Here is an 18,373-nt window from a genome sequence, read left to right on the forward strand (position 1 = left end):
AAGGACAACTACCAGGGAACCACAAGCTGAAAAAATTAGAAAGGGCTTCCCTGGTGGTTCAGATGGTAAAAAGTATCTGCTGGTAATGCAGAAGACGGGAACTATAAGCTGAAAAATCACTAGAGTATCCATAGAATTAGAAGACATTCAATGTCTGTACCTGAGTGAGTAGAGAAACATCCTTGAACAACTGGGCATTCAGTAGAGGCTCCAGACAGGCTCCGCTGATGCTAGAGCTGAATCACCGCTACATATAGGTTATGCGACACAAGTACTAGCAAAGCTTAGAGACAAGTCTCAGAAAGATTAAGGGGAGCTGCAATAGCGTGACTGCGCTCAGGACTAAAACGCAACCTTCTTCAAAAAAGGACTAAAAAATTAATATACTTTATACGATGACATTCACAATAGAAGAGACACAATAATAATTTACTGAAAGTACAAGAATCAGGAAAATGTGACCCATAACCAGAAGAAAATTAGTTAATGGAAGCAAACCCAGAATTAACAGAAAAGGACGACAAATCAGCTTTAATAACTGTAAAGATTTAGGAAAACATATATACAATGAGAAAGAAATGGACACTATAAAAAACGTCAAGTCAAACTTCTGAATCTGAAAATTAAAATATCTGAAATAAATTCACTGGACTTAGTATACTAGACACTGCAAAAAAAAAAAAAGAATAAGTGAACTTGAATAAGTAAACTGTCAAAGCTGAAGTAGAGATCGAAAAAAAAAGGGTATTAAAAAAAAGAACAGACAAATCTCAAATAATAGTGTATTTTCTGAAAGAAGCCAGACACAAAAGAAAAAATGTGTGATTTCATTTATATGAAAAGTCGACAAGGCAGATCATAGGGATAGAAAATAGACTAATGATTGCTTTGGGCCAGGGGTATAAGTAGAATGTGGAGGTATAGGAAATAATTCAATAGAGAAGACTAAACAAACTTCTAAGATAATTCAACTTATACAAAGGCATGGAATAAAGGGAAAAAGGAAACAAAAAACCAGAGAGCTAAAATGCATAGAAAGATGGTAGTATTAAACCATCTTTACTGTCTGCTAGAGCTGATTGACATCACATCATGAAAGAAAATCTCAGTTGTCTTCTATTTTTTTTTTTTAGGAACTGACGAAAATTTCTAAATTTTTCACCCTAAAATTCATACAGAATGAAGAGATTCAGATTAGACAAAACCATCTTTATTTTTTATTTATTTTTTTTTGTTACAGTGCTTTTTATTTAATGCAGTTACAAGCGACCGATTAGTTTATGATTTCCAAGTTTGTGTCCTTAAAAAAAGCATAATAGAAAAAGGATGGATAAGCTTAATGCTTAATTTGAATTTTCCTGGGAGTGATTCTTAATATTTGTAACTTGATTTTTTTTGAATTGGTGGCTACAAAAGCATAAAGGTCATAAAATTCCCTGGCTTCACCAACAGCTGGAAGCAGACCCTGTCTGCACAGATAGATTAAGAATGACCTTCACCGCACATCAGACACATCCATCATAACCTCGATTCTACAGACAGAACAGGAGATGCAGGTGCTTGGGTACGGCCATCTCCAGGGGCAGAGCTGTGACCTGCCCTGAGCCCCCTGCTCCCCTGCCCCAAATCCCAGAGATCCAGCAAAGTGTGGTCCTGTCGGGAGAACCCCACTGAATGCAGAAGTCTGATTCTCAGTTCTTATTACAGTTATAATGTCAGCACTTCTCAGCTTATGAGACAGATTTTCCATTTAGAACTATTAGCTTAACCACATACGCAAACATCACAGCTCACCTGTTGGAAAGGGCTCTAAATGTGACCATGCTCTTTGGTAGGTGGGACAGACTGTCAGGCCACCTAACCACATCAGGTTTCATTTGCTCCAGTGATGAGAAGATTTAATGACAGGCAACGTTTTCAAAGGATGGTGGACAAAGCTTTGTGTTTTTAAATGTAGTGGCAGCATGTGGAATCCACAGTGCTCCAGTCCTTTTTGGTAGTCAATTTGTTTTTTCTAGGTGAGGGGTCTCCACAGCTTGGACAGCTAGCACAGCACATGCTTTGTGACTGAGAAATGACTTTCCTAAGTTATAGTTACCAAGAGTCCCTGGGTCCAGAAAGCTAACACTACGCCTAGTGATGCAGAAGGCTGGGGGCACTAAAAATGGTCCTTGGAAAGAGGTTTCAATTGTTCCCTCACAAAGCAAATCAAGCTTGCTAATTAGCTACAGCACGGAAAGCTCAGCTCCTACGGCCTTGCAAGCCCTGCCTCCGTTCCCCTGGTCAAACTTCGTCTCTGCTGCAGAAACAGCTCCGCTGCTTTCTCTTCCTTATTCATGTTCGAAGAACTCGTGGCAGGCAGTGGTAACCATGGCAACGAAAGCCATAAATTCCTGGAAGTCACATTCGCCGTCCCCATCACTGTCCAGTGTCTCCATGACTTTGTCCACAACCTCCTGCTCTTTGATTTCCTCTAAAAAATGGGAAAGTTCATTGTTGATGAGCTCCTTCAGTTCTGATTTCTTCAGCTTGTGCTTGTCACCTTCCCTCCCGGAATATTGATGAAAGACGTCAATGAGGGCCACCATGGCCTTCTCTAACTCAGACATGTCAGTGGTCCTTGGCTGTCGCTCCAGGAACCTCTGGCTTCGGCGTCCTGAATCAAAACCATCTTTAAAAAAAAAAACAAAGTTAGAGGACTCACATTTCCTGATATCAAAACTTTTCCCCTGATATCAAAGCAACAATAATCAAGACACTATGGCACTGGCATAAGGACAGACAGATCAGTGAAATGGAATTGGGAGTCTAAAAGTAATCAGTTGACTACATTTATGGTCAACTGATTTTGACAAGGATACCAAGATGATTTATTGGGCAAAAATGGTCTTTTCAACAAGAGGTACTGGGCTAAACGTATGAAAAGTTAAAGTGTTAGTCACTCAGTTGTGTCCGACTCTTTGCGACCCCATGGACTGCAGCCCACCAGGCTCCTCTGTCCAGGGGATTCTCTAGGCAAGAACACTGGAGTGCATAGCCATTCCCTTCTCCAGGGGATCCTCGCAGCCCAGAGATTGAGTCATGTCTCCTGCATTGCAGACAGAATCTTTACTATCTGAGCCTGTAAAACAACAAAGCTGAACTCCTAATTTATACCGTCCACAAAAATACAACTTAAAATGGATTATAGTCCTGATATTATTCAGCCATAAAAGGAATAAAGCCCTGATACCTGTTACAACATGAATAAATCTTGAAAACATGCTAAGTTATGGAACCAGTCACACTAGGCCATGTATTGTATGATTTCATTTACATGAAATATTTGGAATAAGCAAATCTATAGACAGTAAATTAGTGGTTGCCAAGGGCTAGGTGGAAGGAGGAATGATTGCTAATAGGTGCATGGTTTCTTTTTGGGGTGGCAAAATGTTCTAGTATTAAATAGAGGCAGTAATTGCATAACTCTGAGTATACTAAAAGCCACTTGTATACTTTAAAGGGGTTAATTTTAAAGTATGTAAATTATAGCACAATAAAGCTAATTTTTAAAAAAGAATGGAAAGCTATATTATGAAAACTCTAATCATAAAAAACTGAAGAAGCTATATTAATATCAGACAATATAATCTTCAGTATAAGAAATACTGCTAAAAATATAGAAATATTTTACATGAAGATTAAAAATGAATTTCTCTAAAAGATATAAAAATCTTAATAGGTATGTATCTAATAACAAAGTTAAATGACAGAACTGAAATGAGAAATAGACAAATTTAAATTATAATTGGTGATTTCAACTTTCCTTTCAGTAGCTGATAAACAAGGAGACATAATTGTTAAGAACAGAAGTAACTTTACCACATACCAATTTTACCTAATTGATAAAGAAACAAAATATATCCTTTTGAAATCCACATGGAACATTTATCCAAAGGCATATACTGAAATACAGAACGCATTTCAAGAAATTTAAAATGAAAAAAGTCTCATGGAGTGTTTTTCAGTTACAATAGAATTAGAAATTAATTACTAATTTAAATATCAAAAATTTTCCAAACAGTTGGAAAAAGTATTCTAAACATCACTCAAAGAAGTCATAAAGGAAGTTAGCAAACATTTGAACAAAATTATAATGAGAACACAATTTATCAAAATTTGTGGGATTAGCAATAACTAGAGGGGAGGAAGTTATAGCTTTAAGTGCTTGTGTAGAAAAAAATCTTTTCTTTCAAACCTAAGATTCTACCTCAAGAAGATATAAAATAAGAGCAAATTAAACCAAAAAATAGAAGGAATAAATTGAAAGAGGAAATTTGTGAAATAGGAACAAGGCAAACAATAGAGAATGAAATTAAAAGATGGTTTTTGAAAAGGGAAAGAGGAAAGTTAAACACATTTCATGGTATAAGCAATAGATATGAATTAAATTATATCAGTAAAAACTGATAAAAGAATAAAAGGTTATAGAAGAGAAAAGAGGATTAGAGGCATATATAGATAGAGAGCTAAGTTTCTATTTTTGTTCTAATATATAGAAAGTGTGTATGTGAGTGTGTGTGTGGATATAAATTTATATAATTATAGCCAGGCTTATTATTTATATAGCACTATAGCCAGGTTTCTCATTGTCGGAAGACTCCTTGAAAAAATGACTGATTCTAGGACTTGGGCAGGAACGGCACAAGGGAGGGTGGAACCTTGTATTAGTTTGCTATTACTGCATAACAAATCACCAGAAACTTAGCATGTAAAAATAACAGCCATTTGTTATCTCACCATTTCTGTAGGTCAGAAGTCCAGGCATAGCTCAAATGGATTAAGGCTCAGCATATCGATAGGCTGAAATCAAAGGACTAGCCAGGCTACATTCTCATCTGGAGTTCAGAGTCCTCTTCCAAGTCTGTTCAGGTTGTTTACTTGTGACCGAGGACTGAAACCCCCATTTCTTTTCTGGCTGTCAGTGGTGCTTTCTCTCACATCCCAGAAGCTCCTGGAAGGTCCTTTATGACCCTCTTACTTCCTGATAGCTTTCTTCTTCAAAGCCAGAAGGACAGTCCCTGCAGAGAGATTTATACAATGTAACAGTTTTATATCATGTAACCCAATCATGGGAATGACTATTCAGCTTCCCTCTAAGGAGGGAAGAGATTCCTTAGAGGATTATGCCAAGAGGAAGAGAGGATTATGCCAAGTTTGTTCACCAGGGGGCAGAAGTCTCAGGGACCATCTTAGAATTTTGCCTCCTCAAAACAAACATCTCATATAAAAAGTAAGGAGGTTCTCAAAATAGGATACCAGGTAGACAGAACAGCCATTTTGAAGAGACTTTCCTCTTATCAGTTTGAGCGAAATAAATAAATAATGAGAGTAATGGGCTAAAATCCATAAACTAAGAACACATGAATCTGTGTTGATACACTGTATCTGTTGATATGTGTATATATATACTGAAATATATCCATATATATTGTTATATGTATGGATATATATGAATAAATAGGGAACAGAAGAAAGTTCTTTTTATGGTGGATTTCAGACACTTTAAAAATGTTAGAAAATTACTATTTGTCAACCATCACAGTAGTAATTGCTTCAGGCAAGAATCACCAATGGATGATAAAATTAGTGGCCAAAAGTATGGTGAGAAACAGATTATTCACAAAGTCTCTACAAGATACAAATTAATGATAAGGAAAAATAGTCACTCTACAGTGGAGGAATCTGGAAGTCACTAGTTTAACATCACCAATAATAGGACAATTAACATCATATCCCTCCTAAAGTGCTGACTGGGGTGGCATAATATCCCTTCTTTAGCATCCCGTCCAAAATGCATAACCTGATCAAATCATAAGGAAACACCTTGCATTCGTGCTCTGTCTTGTCCCACTCTTTGCAACCCCATGGACTGTAGCCCACCTGGCTCCTCTGTCCATGGAGTTTTTCAGGCAAGAATAGTGGAGCAGGTTGCCATTTCCTTCTCTAGGGGATCTTCCCAACCCAAGAATCAAACCTATGTCTCTTGTATCTCCTGCATTGGCAGACAGATTCTTTACTACTAGCACCACCTGGGAAGCCCAGCAAGGGGGTCTAGGAAGTATAGTTACTAGTTTTTAAGGCTGCCACAGTACAAGAAGATGAAACAGACCTTAGGCACCAATCTGCCATATTTACTACAGATAGTTCATTCAATTATTCCTTATTCTTTTTTGTCTGGACATACGCTTTCATTTCTCTTAAGTAAACTCAAAGGAATGAAATTATTAGACGATTGGGTAGGCATGTGTTTTGTTTTATAACAACATGGAACTTTTCAGGAAAGAATACTGGAGCAGGTTATCCTTCTGACCTAGGGATCAAACCCACGTCTCTTGAATCTCCTGAATTTTCAGGCAGATATTTTACCACTGTGCCACCTGGGAAACTGGAGGAGACATCAGACAAACCCAAATAGAAGTACAATTTTAAAAATAACTTACTGGTACTCTTGGACTGCAAAGAGGTCAAACTAGTCAATCCTAAAGGAAATCAACCCTGAATATTCATTGGATGGATTGATGCTAAAGCTGAAGCTCCAATACTTTGGCCACCAAGAGCTGACTCAGTGGAAAAGACCCTGATGCTAGGAAAGATTGAAGGCAAAAGTGGGTGGCAGAGAATAAGATGGTTAGATAGCATCACTGACTCGATGGACATAAATTTGAGCAAACTCCAGGAGATAGTGGAGGACAGAGGAGCCTGGTGTGCTGCGTCCATGGGGTCGCAGAGTCGGACATGACTTAGCCACTGAACAACAACTCTTCAAAAGTGTCAAAGACAGACTACAGAACTGTTAGGGGCTAAAGGAGAAAGAAGAAATACAACAGTTCATACAAAATGTGATCATATCTTGGATACTTCACCTACAAAAGGATTTTAGTGGGCCTATTAGAGAATTTTAATAAGGTCTGTAAATTAGATATCATTCTATCAATATATATTTCCTAATTTTGATAACTGTACTATAGTTATATAAGATAATATTCTTGTTTTAAGGAAATGTATACTTCAGTATTTTGAAGTCTTAAAAAGCCAATCAATATAGATCACCATATTAGCAGAATAAAGGAGAAAAAAATTATGTTTATATTAACATATACAGGAAAAGTACTTGATAAAATTTACCACCACCCATTATGATAAAACAAAACATGAGTCAAACAGCAAGAAAACCCCCATCCTCTTGGCAAACCAGGATAAAAGAAATTTCTTCCTCTATCTGATAAAATGTATCTATGAATACCCTACAGTTAACATCATATTTAATGGTAAAATACAAAATCATTCCTCCAAAGACTAACAAAGATGTCTGCTCTCACTTTTTATATTTATATTCATTATATACATATTTACATTAATCTTCAACATTGTACTGGAGACAAAAACATGAAGGACACATGGGTTAAAAGGAAGATATAAGACTATGTTTACCATAAACAAAATGATCACATATACTGAAAATTCTAAATAAGTCAATAAACTGCTAAAGCTAATAGATGAATTTAGCATTTTTGCAGGACCAAGATCGGTATATAAAAATCAACTATTTCTATATACTAGCAACAAACAGTTTAAAATTTAAATTAAAAAACACCATTTTAATAGGATCAGAATCCTGAAATACTTGGCGTACTTATAACAGTGTACTAAAAACTGTGTACTAAAAACTACAAAATCAACAAGAGAAAAAGATTACATAAATGGAGAAATACACTGTGTTTGTGGATTAGAAGACTCAATGTGTTAAGATATCGATTCTTTCCAAATTAATAAGCTGATTCTAAAATATATATGGAAATTCAAAGCACCTATAGTAGCCAATGCAATTTTCAAGGAGAACTGACAAAGTACTCAGAATACCTGATTCAAAACTTATTATAAAGCTACAGTAATCAAGATAGCATGGTATCGAACAGACATATAGATCATTTGGAGAAGAATGATCTAAGAACAGACATATGGGTCATTTGGACAGAAGAGTCCAGAATGAGACCCACACATATGTGGTCAGCTGATGTCTGACAGGATTGCATTGTTCACCTTCCCGGCCAGTGATCTCTTATCACTCTGGTAACCACTAATCTAAATCCTGTCTCAATGAGTGAGGATGCCTGTGTTAGAACTGCTTACAAATGGAACCAAAGCCTGTTGCTTTTATAGCTGAAAAGTCAAGGGAGTAGCTCTGAATTCTGGAAGTGTTCAATTCTTTTTAATTAAAATTGCAAATTTAATCAGGAATTGATCTTTTTCTCAGCTCTTCTTCCTCCTAATTGACTTTATTCACAGCAGATTTTCCTTTAGCAGTGGCAAATATGGCAATCAGAAGCTCAAGTACTATCTTCTGTTCAATAATCTCAGTGTAAAAAGAATACTTCTTTCTTTCTATGTAATTGATACGTAATTGTAGCCAAAGTGCTAAGTGTAATTCTTATTACATTTACCTGGAGAATATGCTTATCCCTGAACTATGGCCAGGGATATGAGATATGCTGATTGGTCAAGCCAGGGCCAGGTGCCTCTGTCAGGATCTAGGAGATGGCTCTAGCCCTGTGTGACCCACATGGACTGAGAATAAGGAGTAATTGACATCCCTAGTTATTTTCGCAGGAGACTGATGTCCACTGCAAAGTAATAAACCAAGCATCCTAGATTCTAGTCCAGTATTCCTTATACCACAGTACTATAATTCAGCACCTGGGACAATGCACAGTATCCCAGAGACAATCTGGTCCTCCGCTGCCAGAAAGCGATTACGATATCCTATAGCTCTTCTTCCAAACAGAGTCAGGTGGAGGGACTCCAGCCCTATTGAGGGGGGATACTGGTGGCAGAGCTAACTGGATGAGACAATTTCATTGTCATGAAGATTAGCAAGCAGAGTATTAGCATCTTTTACTCCATTTTCTAAAATTTGAATTTACAAAATTAAGCAAAGCATCAATGAACTTTGAACAGCAAATAGAGGGAAGACACAATTCCTATTCATCTGTAATTGTTTCATGTCCATAAGCACAATGAATATGAAGAGAAAAAGAAAAGTAAGAAAAATGGGAGACTGGAAAACTATGTAAAAGAACAGTTTCTTACTCAACATATCACTGACAATGTCGACAAGCAGTCATTTCTAAATGTCAAAAATGTAAGTAGAACAGCTCACTTAGGAAAGAGGAAGGCAGGATTATTAAGCCTAATCTGTCAATCAATGCTCGCTTGATTATTGGTAGAGAAATATTAGAGGAAAGGTTTTCAAATTTAAAAAATATATTCAGGGGCCTCCCTGGCCAACGTAGGAGACCTGGGTTCAATCCCTGATCAGGGAACTGGATTCCACATGCTGCAACTAAGGATCCTGCATGCTGCAACAAGAACCAATTCAGCCAAATGTATATATATATTTGCAATAAAATTAAAAACCAGGACTTTGAGAATATTCTACTTCTAAATTTCTATGAAAATATTAAATACATTATATTTAACAAGCTGGGATTCTATTTTCGGCTTTTTTTCATCTATATTTTATCATGGAAATATAAAATCTGTTACTAAATGAGTTGCAGCTGCTGATGCTGCTGCTAAGTCACTTCAGTCATGTCCGACTCTGTGTGACCCCATAGACGGCAGCCCACCAGGCTCCCCTGTCCCTGGGATTCTCCAGGCAAGAACACTGGAGTGGGTTGCCATTTCCTTCTCCAATGCATGAAAGTGAAAAGGGAAAGTGAAAAGTGAAAGTGAAGTCGCTCAGTCGTGTCTGACTCTTCGCGACTCCATGGACTGCAGCCCACCAGGCTCCTCCGTCCATGGGACTTTCCAGGCAAGAGTGCTGGAGTGGGGTGCCATTGCCTTCTCCGACTAAATGAGTTACTTTCCACCAAAAAGAACTATTAGTATTACTATTTTTTCATATGGTAAACATAGATATCAGTACCCTTATTTCGGGCAAGAAATACTAGAGAAAAGATATAGATCATGAAATTGTAAATTTTATCATCAATGAATTTAAAACCAAATGATTTCACAGAACTGCACAGTTTCTAGAATAAAGAAAAGTGAAAATATTTCAGAGGTTCGAAGGAGGGATGGGGGAAAGTTGCCTGAAGCTAAGGTTTGATGGTTTTAAAACCTGACTGCAATCTTGAACACTTCACACACCAAATGATGTGGATGATGAGGGCCGTGTTTCTTCTGCTTGAATTTGAGTGGGTTTGTGATTGATTTAACCAATAAATCAAAAGGGGAGTTGGGCGTCCCTCATAGCTCAGTTGGTAAAGAATCTGCCTGCAATGCAGGAGACGTGGGTTCAGTCCCTGGGTCGGGAAGATCCCCTGCAGAAAGAAATGGCAACCCACTCCAGTATTCTTGCCTGGAGCATCCCATGGACAGAGGAGCCTGGCAGGCTACAATCCATGGGATCACAAGAGTCAGACACAACTTAGCAACTAAACCACCAACCAGCACCAGGTTGGTGGTGGACAGACTAACCAATAAAAGATGGCAGTCCCGAGGCTGTGTGACTTTCAGGTCATAGGAATTCTGGGCTTCTCAGAGCATCTATGAAAGACCAACTACGCTGAACCCACCTTGTTGGCAAGGCCACTTGTAGGTACTCCAAACACAGTCCTAGAGGGGCCCAGACCTCCAGCTGTCCCCACCAAGGCCCTAATCATAGAACTGAAACTGTCTTGGGCCTTCCAGGCTACTGAAAGACCTTTATGACACCATGTAGAACAGAAGAAAGACCCAACCAAACCCTGCCCAATTTGTGACCCACAAAACCACGAAATGTAATAAAACAGTCTTCGTTTTAAGTCACAAAATTTGAGGGTAGTTTGTTATGCAAACAAAAGAACAAAGGGGAAATCATTTTAGAATAGTGGTATATTTACTTTTCTTATAAAACAACATGTTCTTAAAAATAAGAACATAATACTTCTTAGTAATGGTTAAGGACAAATGATCCAGCAAAATACTATAGCAATAAGCTGATATTGAGTGTTTTTTCTGTGCTTTCAGGATATTTTTGGCCCTAAGGGACACCTTCAACTATAAGAAGAGTAATTTGAAAAGGAAATATGGGGGAGAGAATACAGTACAGTTCCTTAATATAACATACAATTAACTGAAACTTCTATGCATCTAAAGTTCAAGCAATGAAAAGGCTCAAATAGCAGATAAATTGTCTGTATCTTGTTCCTTGTCTCTCTTTTTATGAAAAAGAGACGAGAAACAGGTAAACAGCTGATGTTATCATTTTATTCAAAAAAAACATCAAGCAGTGTCAGGCCTTCTCACCACGACATAAAGTTTAGAATCCTCATATTAGGTAAAATGTACCAGAAACTTATTTATGAATAACTGGAAAAACAACAAAATCCTGAAACTATAGCTATCCCTTCCGCCTCCGTAGCACTACATGTTGGCAAGACATGTTTATTTCCCTCAGTGCTTGCCTCCTGGTCTAGTAGCTGGGACTCCACACTTCCACTGCAGGGGACCCAGGTCCCATCCCAGGTTGGGGAACTACGATCCTGCATGCCACATGGAGTGGCCAAAAGAATAAATAAAATATCTTGTTTAAAAAGCCCATTATTCTGATAAAAATAAAAGAAAGATGTTTATTTCCCTGAAGATTTATACAATTCTGGGGTTCAAAAAGAGCCAGTAAAGATAATTAGAATAGTTTCCAGAACTATCTTAACATAGAACATTTATTTTTCTAATCTTTTTCAATTTACTCATTTCTAAGAGACTCTCCATTTGTTTAGTTTTCAATTCAAACATTATGTTGAATCCACTGAAAGATAATTTTTATTTGTTGAACTTGGCTTCTTAATATGAAATGCAATACTGCACAAATACACATCTGAAACCTTCTAATCTTTTGCAAATGAAAGCATGACAAGTTATCTAAACACATGAATGCATAGGAGAAAAAGCCAAAAAATATTACGTATATTTATTTTTAATCAGAACATTGAAAAATATAGAACACACAGAAAACACTATGTTTTGGTTAAAGATCAAAACAATTCCACTAATAAAACAAACTGCCTTCTATGCAGAAGAGATGCTATAGATAATGGTAGCATTGAGTTGATTAAAAATAATAGTTACATGCACTAAAATCCTGATTAAAAAGCAGTCAGTATGACAATACTATAATTCTCACCTCCAAAACAGTATTAAATTTTACTGATAGAAGGTTAGTTAAGAAAGCTAATACCTATCAGCTTCTACATTTCAGTTCAGTTCAGTTCAGTTCAATGGCTCATTCGTGTCTGACTCTTTGTGGCCCCATGGACTGCAGCACGCCAGACCTCCCTGTCTATCACTGACTCCTGGAGTTTACCCAAACTCATGTCCATTGAGTCAGTGGTGCCATTCAACCATCTCATCCTCTGTCATCCCCTTCTCCTCTTGCCTTCAATCTTTCCCAAATCAGGGGCCTTACAAATGAGTCACTTCTTCACATCAGGTGGCCAAAGTATTGGAGTTTCAGCTTCAACATCAGTCCTTCCAATGAACACTCAGGACTGATCTCCTTTAGAATGGACTGGTTGGATCTCCTTGAAGTCCAAGGGTCTCTCAAAAGTCTTCTCCAACACCACAGTTCAAAAGCATCAATTCTTCAACACTCAGCTTTCTTTAAAGTCCAACTCTCACATCCATACACGACTACTGGAAAAACCATAGCTTTGACTAGACGGACCTTTGTTGGCAAAGTAATGTCTCTGCTTTTTAATGTGCTATCTAGGTTGGTCATAACTTTCCTTCCCAGGAGTAAGCGTCTTTTAATTTCATGGCTGCAGTCACCATCTGCAGTGATTTTGGAGCCCCCCAAAATAAAGTCTGACACTGTTTCCACTGTTTCCCCATCTATTTGCCATGAGGTGATGGGACCGGATGCCATGATCTTAGTTTTCTGAATGTTGAGCTTTAAGCCAACTTTTTCACTCTCCTCCTTCACTTTCATCAACAGGCTTTTTAGTTCCTCTTCACTTTCTGCCATAAGGTTGGTGTCATCTACATATCTGAGGTTACTGATATTTCTCCCAGCAGTCTTGAATCCAGCTTGTGCTTCTTCCAGCCCAGCGTTTCTCATGATGTACTCTGCATATAAGTTAAATAAGCAGGGTGACAGTATACAGCCTTGACATACTCCCTTTCCCATTAGGACTCTAATAGAAATGTTTCCCTAGCAGTTATCATGTTTTTTAATTGTCCTGGGTCTTCATTGCTGCATGCAGGCTTTCTCTAGTTGCAGTGAGCGAGGGCTATGCTTCATTGCGAGGTGTGGGCTTCTCACTGCCATGGCTTCTCTTGTTGCAGAGCGCAGGCTCCCGGCGTGCAAGCTTCAGTAGTTGCAGCACGCGGGCTCAGTAGCTGTGGATCATGAGCTTAGTTGCTCCTCAGCATGTGGCATCTTCCCAGACCAGGGCTTGAACCTCTGTCCCTTGCACTGGCAGGCAGATTCTTATCCAGGGTACCACCAGGGAAGCCCCCTTATTTTAAAGCTATTTCTTTACTTTTTATTCTTTACTCAGTATCAAAAATCTTCTAACAGCATCTCTAGCAAAGTCCTAGTAAAGCTGACAGGCCAGGAACAGTGGAGAAACGCATAAGAACCCTCCCTGCTCCTACCTGGAGCTGATCCAGTACCAGCCCCAGTCACTGTCCTTTTTGTGCTGCTTTCGCATTTGAGCAGCACTCTCTGGCCATTAGTAGTCTTTTCTGGCCACTGTGGTGAAAGGACACCTGGAAAGGGAACTCCATCCATCATGCACCATGAATCAGCTCCCTAGCACCCAAGACTGAGGATTAGTACATTAGAATCTCATTTTGCTTAAGTTAAAGGGCTGCTGCTAAGTCACTTCAGTCGTGTCCGACTCTGTGTAACCCCATAGACGGCAGCCCACCAGGCTCCCCCATCCCTGGGGTTCTCCAGGCAAGAACACTGGAGTGGGTTGCCATTTCCTTCTCCAATGCATGAAAGTGAAAAGTGAAAGGGAAGTCACTCAGTCATGTCCGACTCTTCACGACCCCATGGACTGCAGCCCACCAGACTCCTCCATCCATGGGATTTTCCAGGCAAGAGTACTGGAGTGGGGTGCCATCGCCTTCTCCGAGTTAAAGGGCTATGCCTCCTTAAAGGGCTGCTGCTGCTACTGCTAAGTCAGTTCAGTCGTGTCCGACTCTGTGCGACCCCAGAGACGGCAGCCCACCAGGCTCCCCCGTCCCTGGGATTCTCCAGGCAAGGACACTGGAGTGGGTTGCCATTTCCTTCTCCAATGCATGAAAGTGAAAAGTGAAAGTGAAGGGCTATGCCTCCTTAAATGTGTAAACCAAATTCTAACATTGCTATCCTTCAAGACACTCCACTCAAAACTTCATATACACTTTCCTATAAATACTGCCCAGCTGAGACATATTCACTACGTCCTGTCATCTGACCTTAAACATGATATGAAAGCAAATCAAACAAATAAATAGGAAAAGAAAATTTTCAACACAGATGTCCGCAGAACTAAATATAGATGAAAAACATGTTTGTAAGATTAGTAGAGCATCTAACAGGCATTTGGACATGAAACCCTGACCTTTAGTGTTGGCAGTGTGGTTTGTAGACCACTTAGCCTTTTTACACAGTGGGTGTGTGATGCTGTCTCATCTCTGACTCTCTTAGAGTAGGAAACATGAAGGTCTCCAGGGATGGGGGAGCCTGGTGGGCTGCCCTCTATGGGGTCGCACAGAGTCGGACACGACTGAAGTGACTTAGCAGCAGCAGCAGCAAGCTACTTCATTAATTGATTTGTAAATTTCCAATAAATTATTTTTTAGCTTTTCATAAGTGCTATAGCTATTTGTTTAACATAAGTAACATTTGCATGTAAAGACATGACTTTTAGAAATGTGAATGTCTTAAAGAGAAGCTGAGATACCTAAATTACAAAGTAGACTGAAACTCAGAATACATCCATTTTTAAACAAGGTGATCCTTAAATTATGATATAGGCTGTTTGCCTTTGGAGTTTGTTGCAAGTGACAGAAAACTAATGGCAGCTGTAACTTTAGGGGGGATGAACCAATACAAACATGTGAAATTCACTGATATATCTGGGCCTCAGGGACAAGCGACCAGGGATTCTCCTCAACACACTTCATTTTTCATCTTGGCTTCCTTCTGAGTGTTGACTTTATTGTCTGACACCAAAGACTGACTTTCTCTGCTTTAGAAAAAGTGTGTCTTATGGCTTCCCAAATGTTAGATATTTCATCTTCCACTCAGGAAATACCATCTTCAAGTTCTGAGTTTCAGGTATCAAACTTGACCAGGACAGTAGCTTCATATAAGTACATCACCCTCTCCAATAATTAATTGCAGAAAAAAGAAAAGTCACTTGTCAGGAGGCTTGCAGTAGTTCAGTGGGGCAGAGGGTCAGGCAACACCTTAGATGCTTATCATCTATTTTCTGCTCTCTCACACTTTTAAAACACCCCTCCCAACACACTCAATCCCAGGGATATATCTTTGTGGTATTTCCCACTATCCATCAACTTTCCCTCAACTCCCTCTTTTCAATTTTCTTTCATGATCCTTACATTCCTAATGTTAAGTGTGCTGGTGATTTTTAAGCTATATGTTGTGAGCTAGCAGTGAAAACTCTACTTTTACTTTTTTAAACACAATTTTATTCATTTAGCTTTGGCTGTGCCGGGTCCTCACTGCTGTGTGGTCTTTCGTCTAGCTGCCTCAAGCAGGCCCACTCTTTAGCGGCAGTGCAAGAGCGTCTCAGTGGCGGCTGCTCTTGCTGCAGAGTATGGGCTCTAGGCGCGGGGGCTGCAGTAGCTGTGGCTCGTGGGTTTAGCTGCGCCAAGGCATATGGAATCTTCCCAGACCAGGGACTGAATCCCTGTCCCATGCATTGGCAGGTACATTCTTCTCTGAGCCACAAGAGAAGCTCTGCTTTTGCTGTTTCAACTACTGAAATGAGACCTTGAGATGAACTGCACTTTCAAGCTATTGTCAAGAATCCATAATCTTACCTTGAAAGAGAGGTGAGAGATCCTGCATAGATCATCAGTGTGTGTGTGTTAGTCGCTCAGTCATGTCCAGCTCTTTGCAGCCCCATGGACTATAGCTTGCCAGACTCCTCTGTCCATAACATTCTCTAGGCAAGAATACTGGCATGGATTGCCAGTTCCTTCTCAAGGGGATGTTCTCCACCCAGGGACTGAACTTGAGTCTCTTGCATCTGCTGCATTAGCAGACAGATTCTTTTTTTTTTTTAATTAATTTATTTATTTTTACTTTACAATATTTTATTGTTTTTGCCATACATTGACATGAATCTGCCATGGGTGTACATGCATTCCCCATCCTGAAACCCTCTCCCACCTCCCTCCCCATCCCATCCCTTTGGGTTCTTTGCCAGTAGTGCCATCTGGGAAGTCAGTGACCAAAGTTGCCCTGAGAACCCTTTTGATATTGCCTTCTAGTGGCCAAATCTTTGCCTCTGGCTGTTAATGTTGTACGCTTTATGGATTAAAATATTTAGATACAATGTGTCCATCGCAAATTTCTGTCAGTATAGGAAAAAGTACAATTTCTATGAAGTGATTATGAACATTTTATGCAGTGGCAACTAACTGGGATATTTGATGCATTTCTCTGTCAAGTTTGGAAATAGCTACAAAATAAAATTTGTTGTACTGGACAGAAGAACAACAACAACCTGGGCCTCTCTGGTAGCTCAGTAGTAAAGAATCCACTCGCCAATGTAGGAGACGCGGATTCAAGCCCCTAGTCTGGAAAGATCCCAAATGCTGCAGGGCAACTAAGCCCATGTGCCGCAACTACTGAAGCCGGTGCACCCTGGAGCCTGTGCTCAACAAGAGAAGCCACTGCAATGTGAGGCCCATGCACCGCAACTAGAGAGCGCTCACTGCAACTAGAGAAAAACTGATGCAGCAGTGAAGACCCAGCACAGCCAAAAATAAATAAATAAATAAATATTACATTTTTTAAAACCTCAGAAATCAAAAGCTAAATAAAAGCATTTTTTAGAATGATTTTTTTTCACCTAAAACTATTTGAGATTTTCAGAGACTCTGGAAAATGACAAAAATGTATTTTTTCATCTTATAAAAAGAGGGGTATTATCAACATTTAGGCTCTTTTTATACTCCATACTTCTTAATTGACTCAAGATAATTTAAGGATTGCATGAGAAAAATTGTCAAATCTACCAATACTTCATATTGGTAGAATGCATTTAATATATATTGCAAAGATTGTATACTTTGCAAACTAGAAAAGAAAGCCTTTGAAGATGTATCAATGTCTTCACTGCCCATGATGCTTTCATCCTTAGGAGAATTCTTGATCTTATTCTTAGGAAATAGTCACATATTTTTACCCCAATAGGGGGTATTAATCCTTCTTATGATTTTACTAGCTATTGTAATACATTAACCACTGCCAGTTAGTTGCATCACTACAAGGTAGTTCTTTCCCTGAATGCTTCCTGAAGGTTCTGCTATAAGCAATAAGATGGGAGTTGAGTTCTCAACAAAATGTAGTCTCAGTGTCTTGGGAAGGACTGTACAATTCAAAGTTGAACCTCTGGGTACTGGATTCTGAGCTGTCAGCAGTTAGACGACATTCAGACTCTACCTGAGGACTGGGCTGAGATTTCCAAGGCTCTTTGAAGTCCAGAGGCAGATGACTTCACGAAAGCAGAGTGGTGATTCAAAATCCAGAGGCACAAGAATTCATTATAGAACTGAATGAACTAATGAGAGCCACTTAATTGTCCTGTGGTCTGTGCTTTAAAAAAAAAAAAAATTATTGGTATTTTTCATCTATACTTTTTCTTTTCTTATTGTGCTTTTAATGCTTAGTTTTGGAGAAGACGATGGCACCCCACTCCAGTACATGGACAGAGGAGCCTGGTAGGCTGTGGTCCATGGGGTCGCGAAGAGTCAGACACGACTGAGTGACTTCACTTTCACTTTTCACTTTCATGCATTGGAGAAGGAAATGACAACCCACTCCAGTGTTCTTCCCTGGAGAATCCCAGGGATGGGGGAGCCTGGTGGGCTGCCGTCTATGGGGTCACACAGAGTCAGACACGACTCAAGTGACTTAGTAGCAGCAGCAGCAGCAATGCTTAGTTTAGCTGAATGAGAAAGCACATTCAAAAGAATCCAATATTTTTTACTGTGTCTTATTGTTTTTCATGGTATTATAGTTACTTCCATAAGCTCAGTAAGACTCTCTCTTCCTTTTACCAGATAAAATTGGACCAAACATTGGTACTACTGAGGCTTGTAT

General features: G+C 39.1%; 1 protein-coding gene across 1 annotated transcript; it reads right to left on the minus strand.

Annotated features, from left to right (window-relative positions):
* Positions 1–2,330: 2,330 nt before the first annotated feature.
* LOC138077135 (protein S100-B) lies at positions 2,331–2,612 on the minus strand. The gene has a single exon (XM_068969522.1). The coding sequence runs from the start codon at positions 2,607–2,609 to the stop codon at positions 2,331–2,333; it is 279 nt and encodes a 92-aa protein (XP_068825623.1). The 5' UTR covers positions 2,610–2,612.
* Positions 2,613–18,373: the final 15,761 nt, after the last annotated feature.

The sequence above is a fragment of the Capricornis sumatraensis genome, chromosome 3 (assembly GCF_032405125.1).
Source record: "Capricornis sumatraensis isolate serow.1 chromosome 3, serow.2, whole genome shotgun sequence".
In the NCBI taxonomy this organism is placed as follows: Eukaryota; Metazoa; Chordata; class Mammalia; order Artiodactyla; family Bovidae; genus Capricornis; species Capricornis sumatraensis.

Coding starts and splice junctions, on each gene's coding strand:
- LOC138077135 (XM_068969522.1), bottom strand. CDS start 2,609: ATGTCTGAGTTAGAGAAGGCCATGGTGGCCCTCATTGACGTCTTTCAT.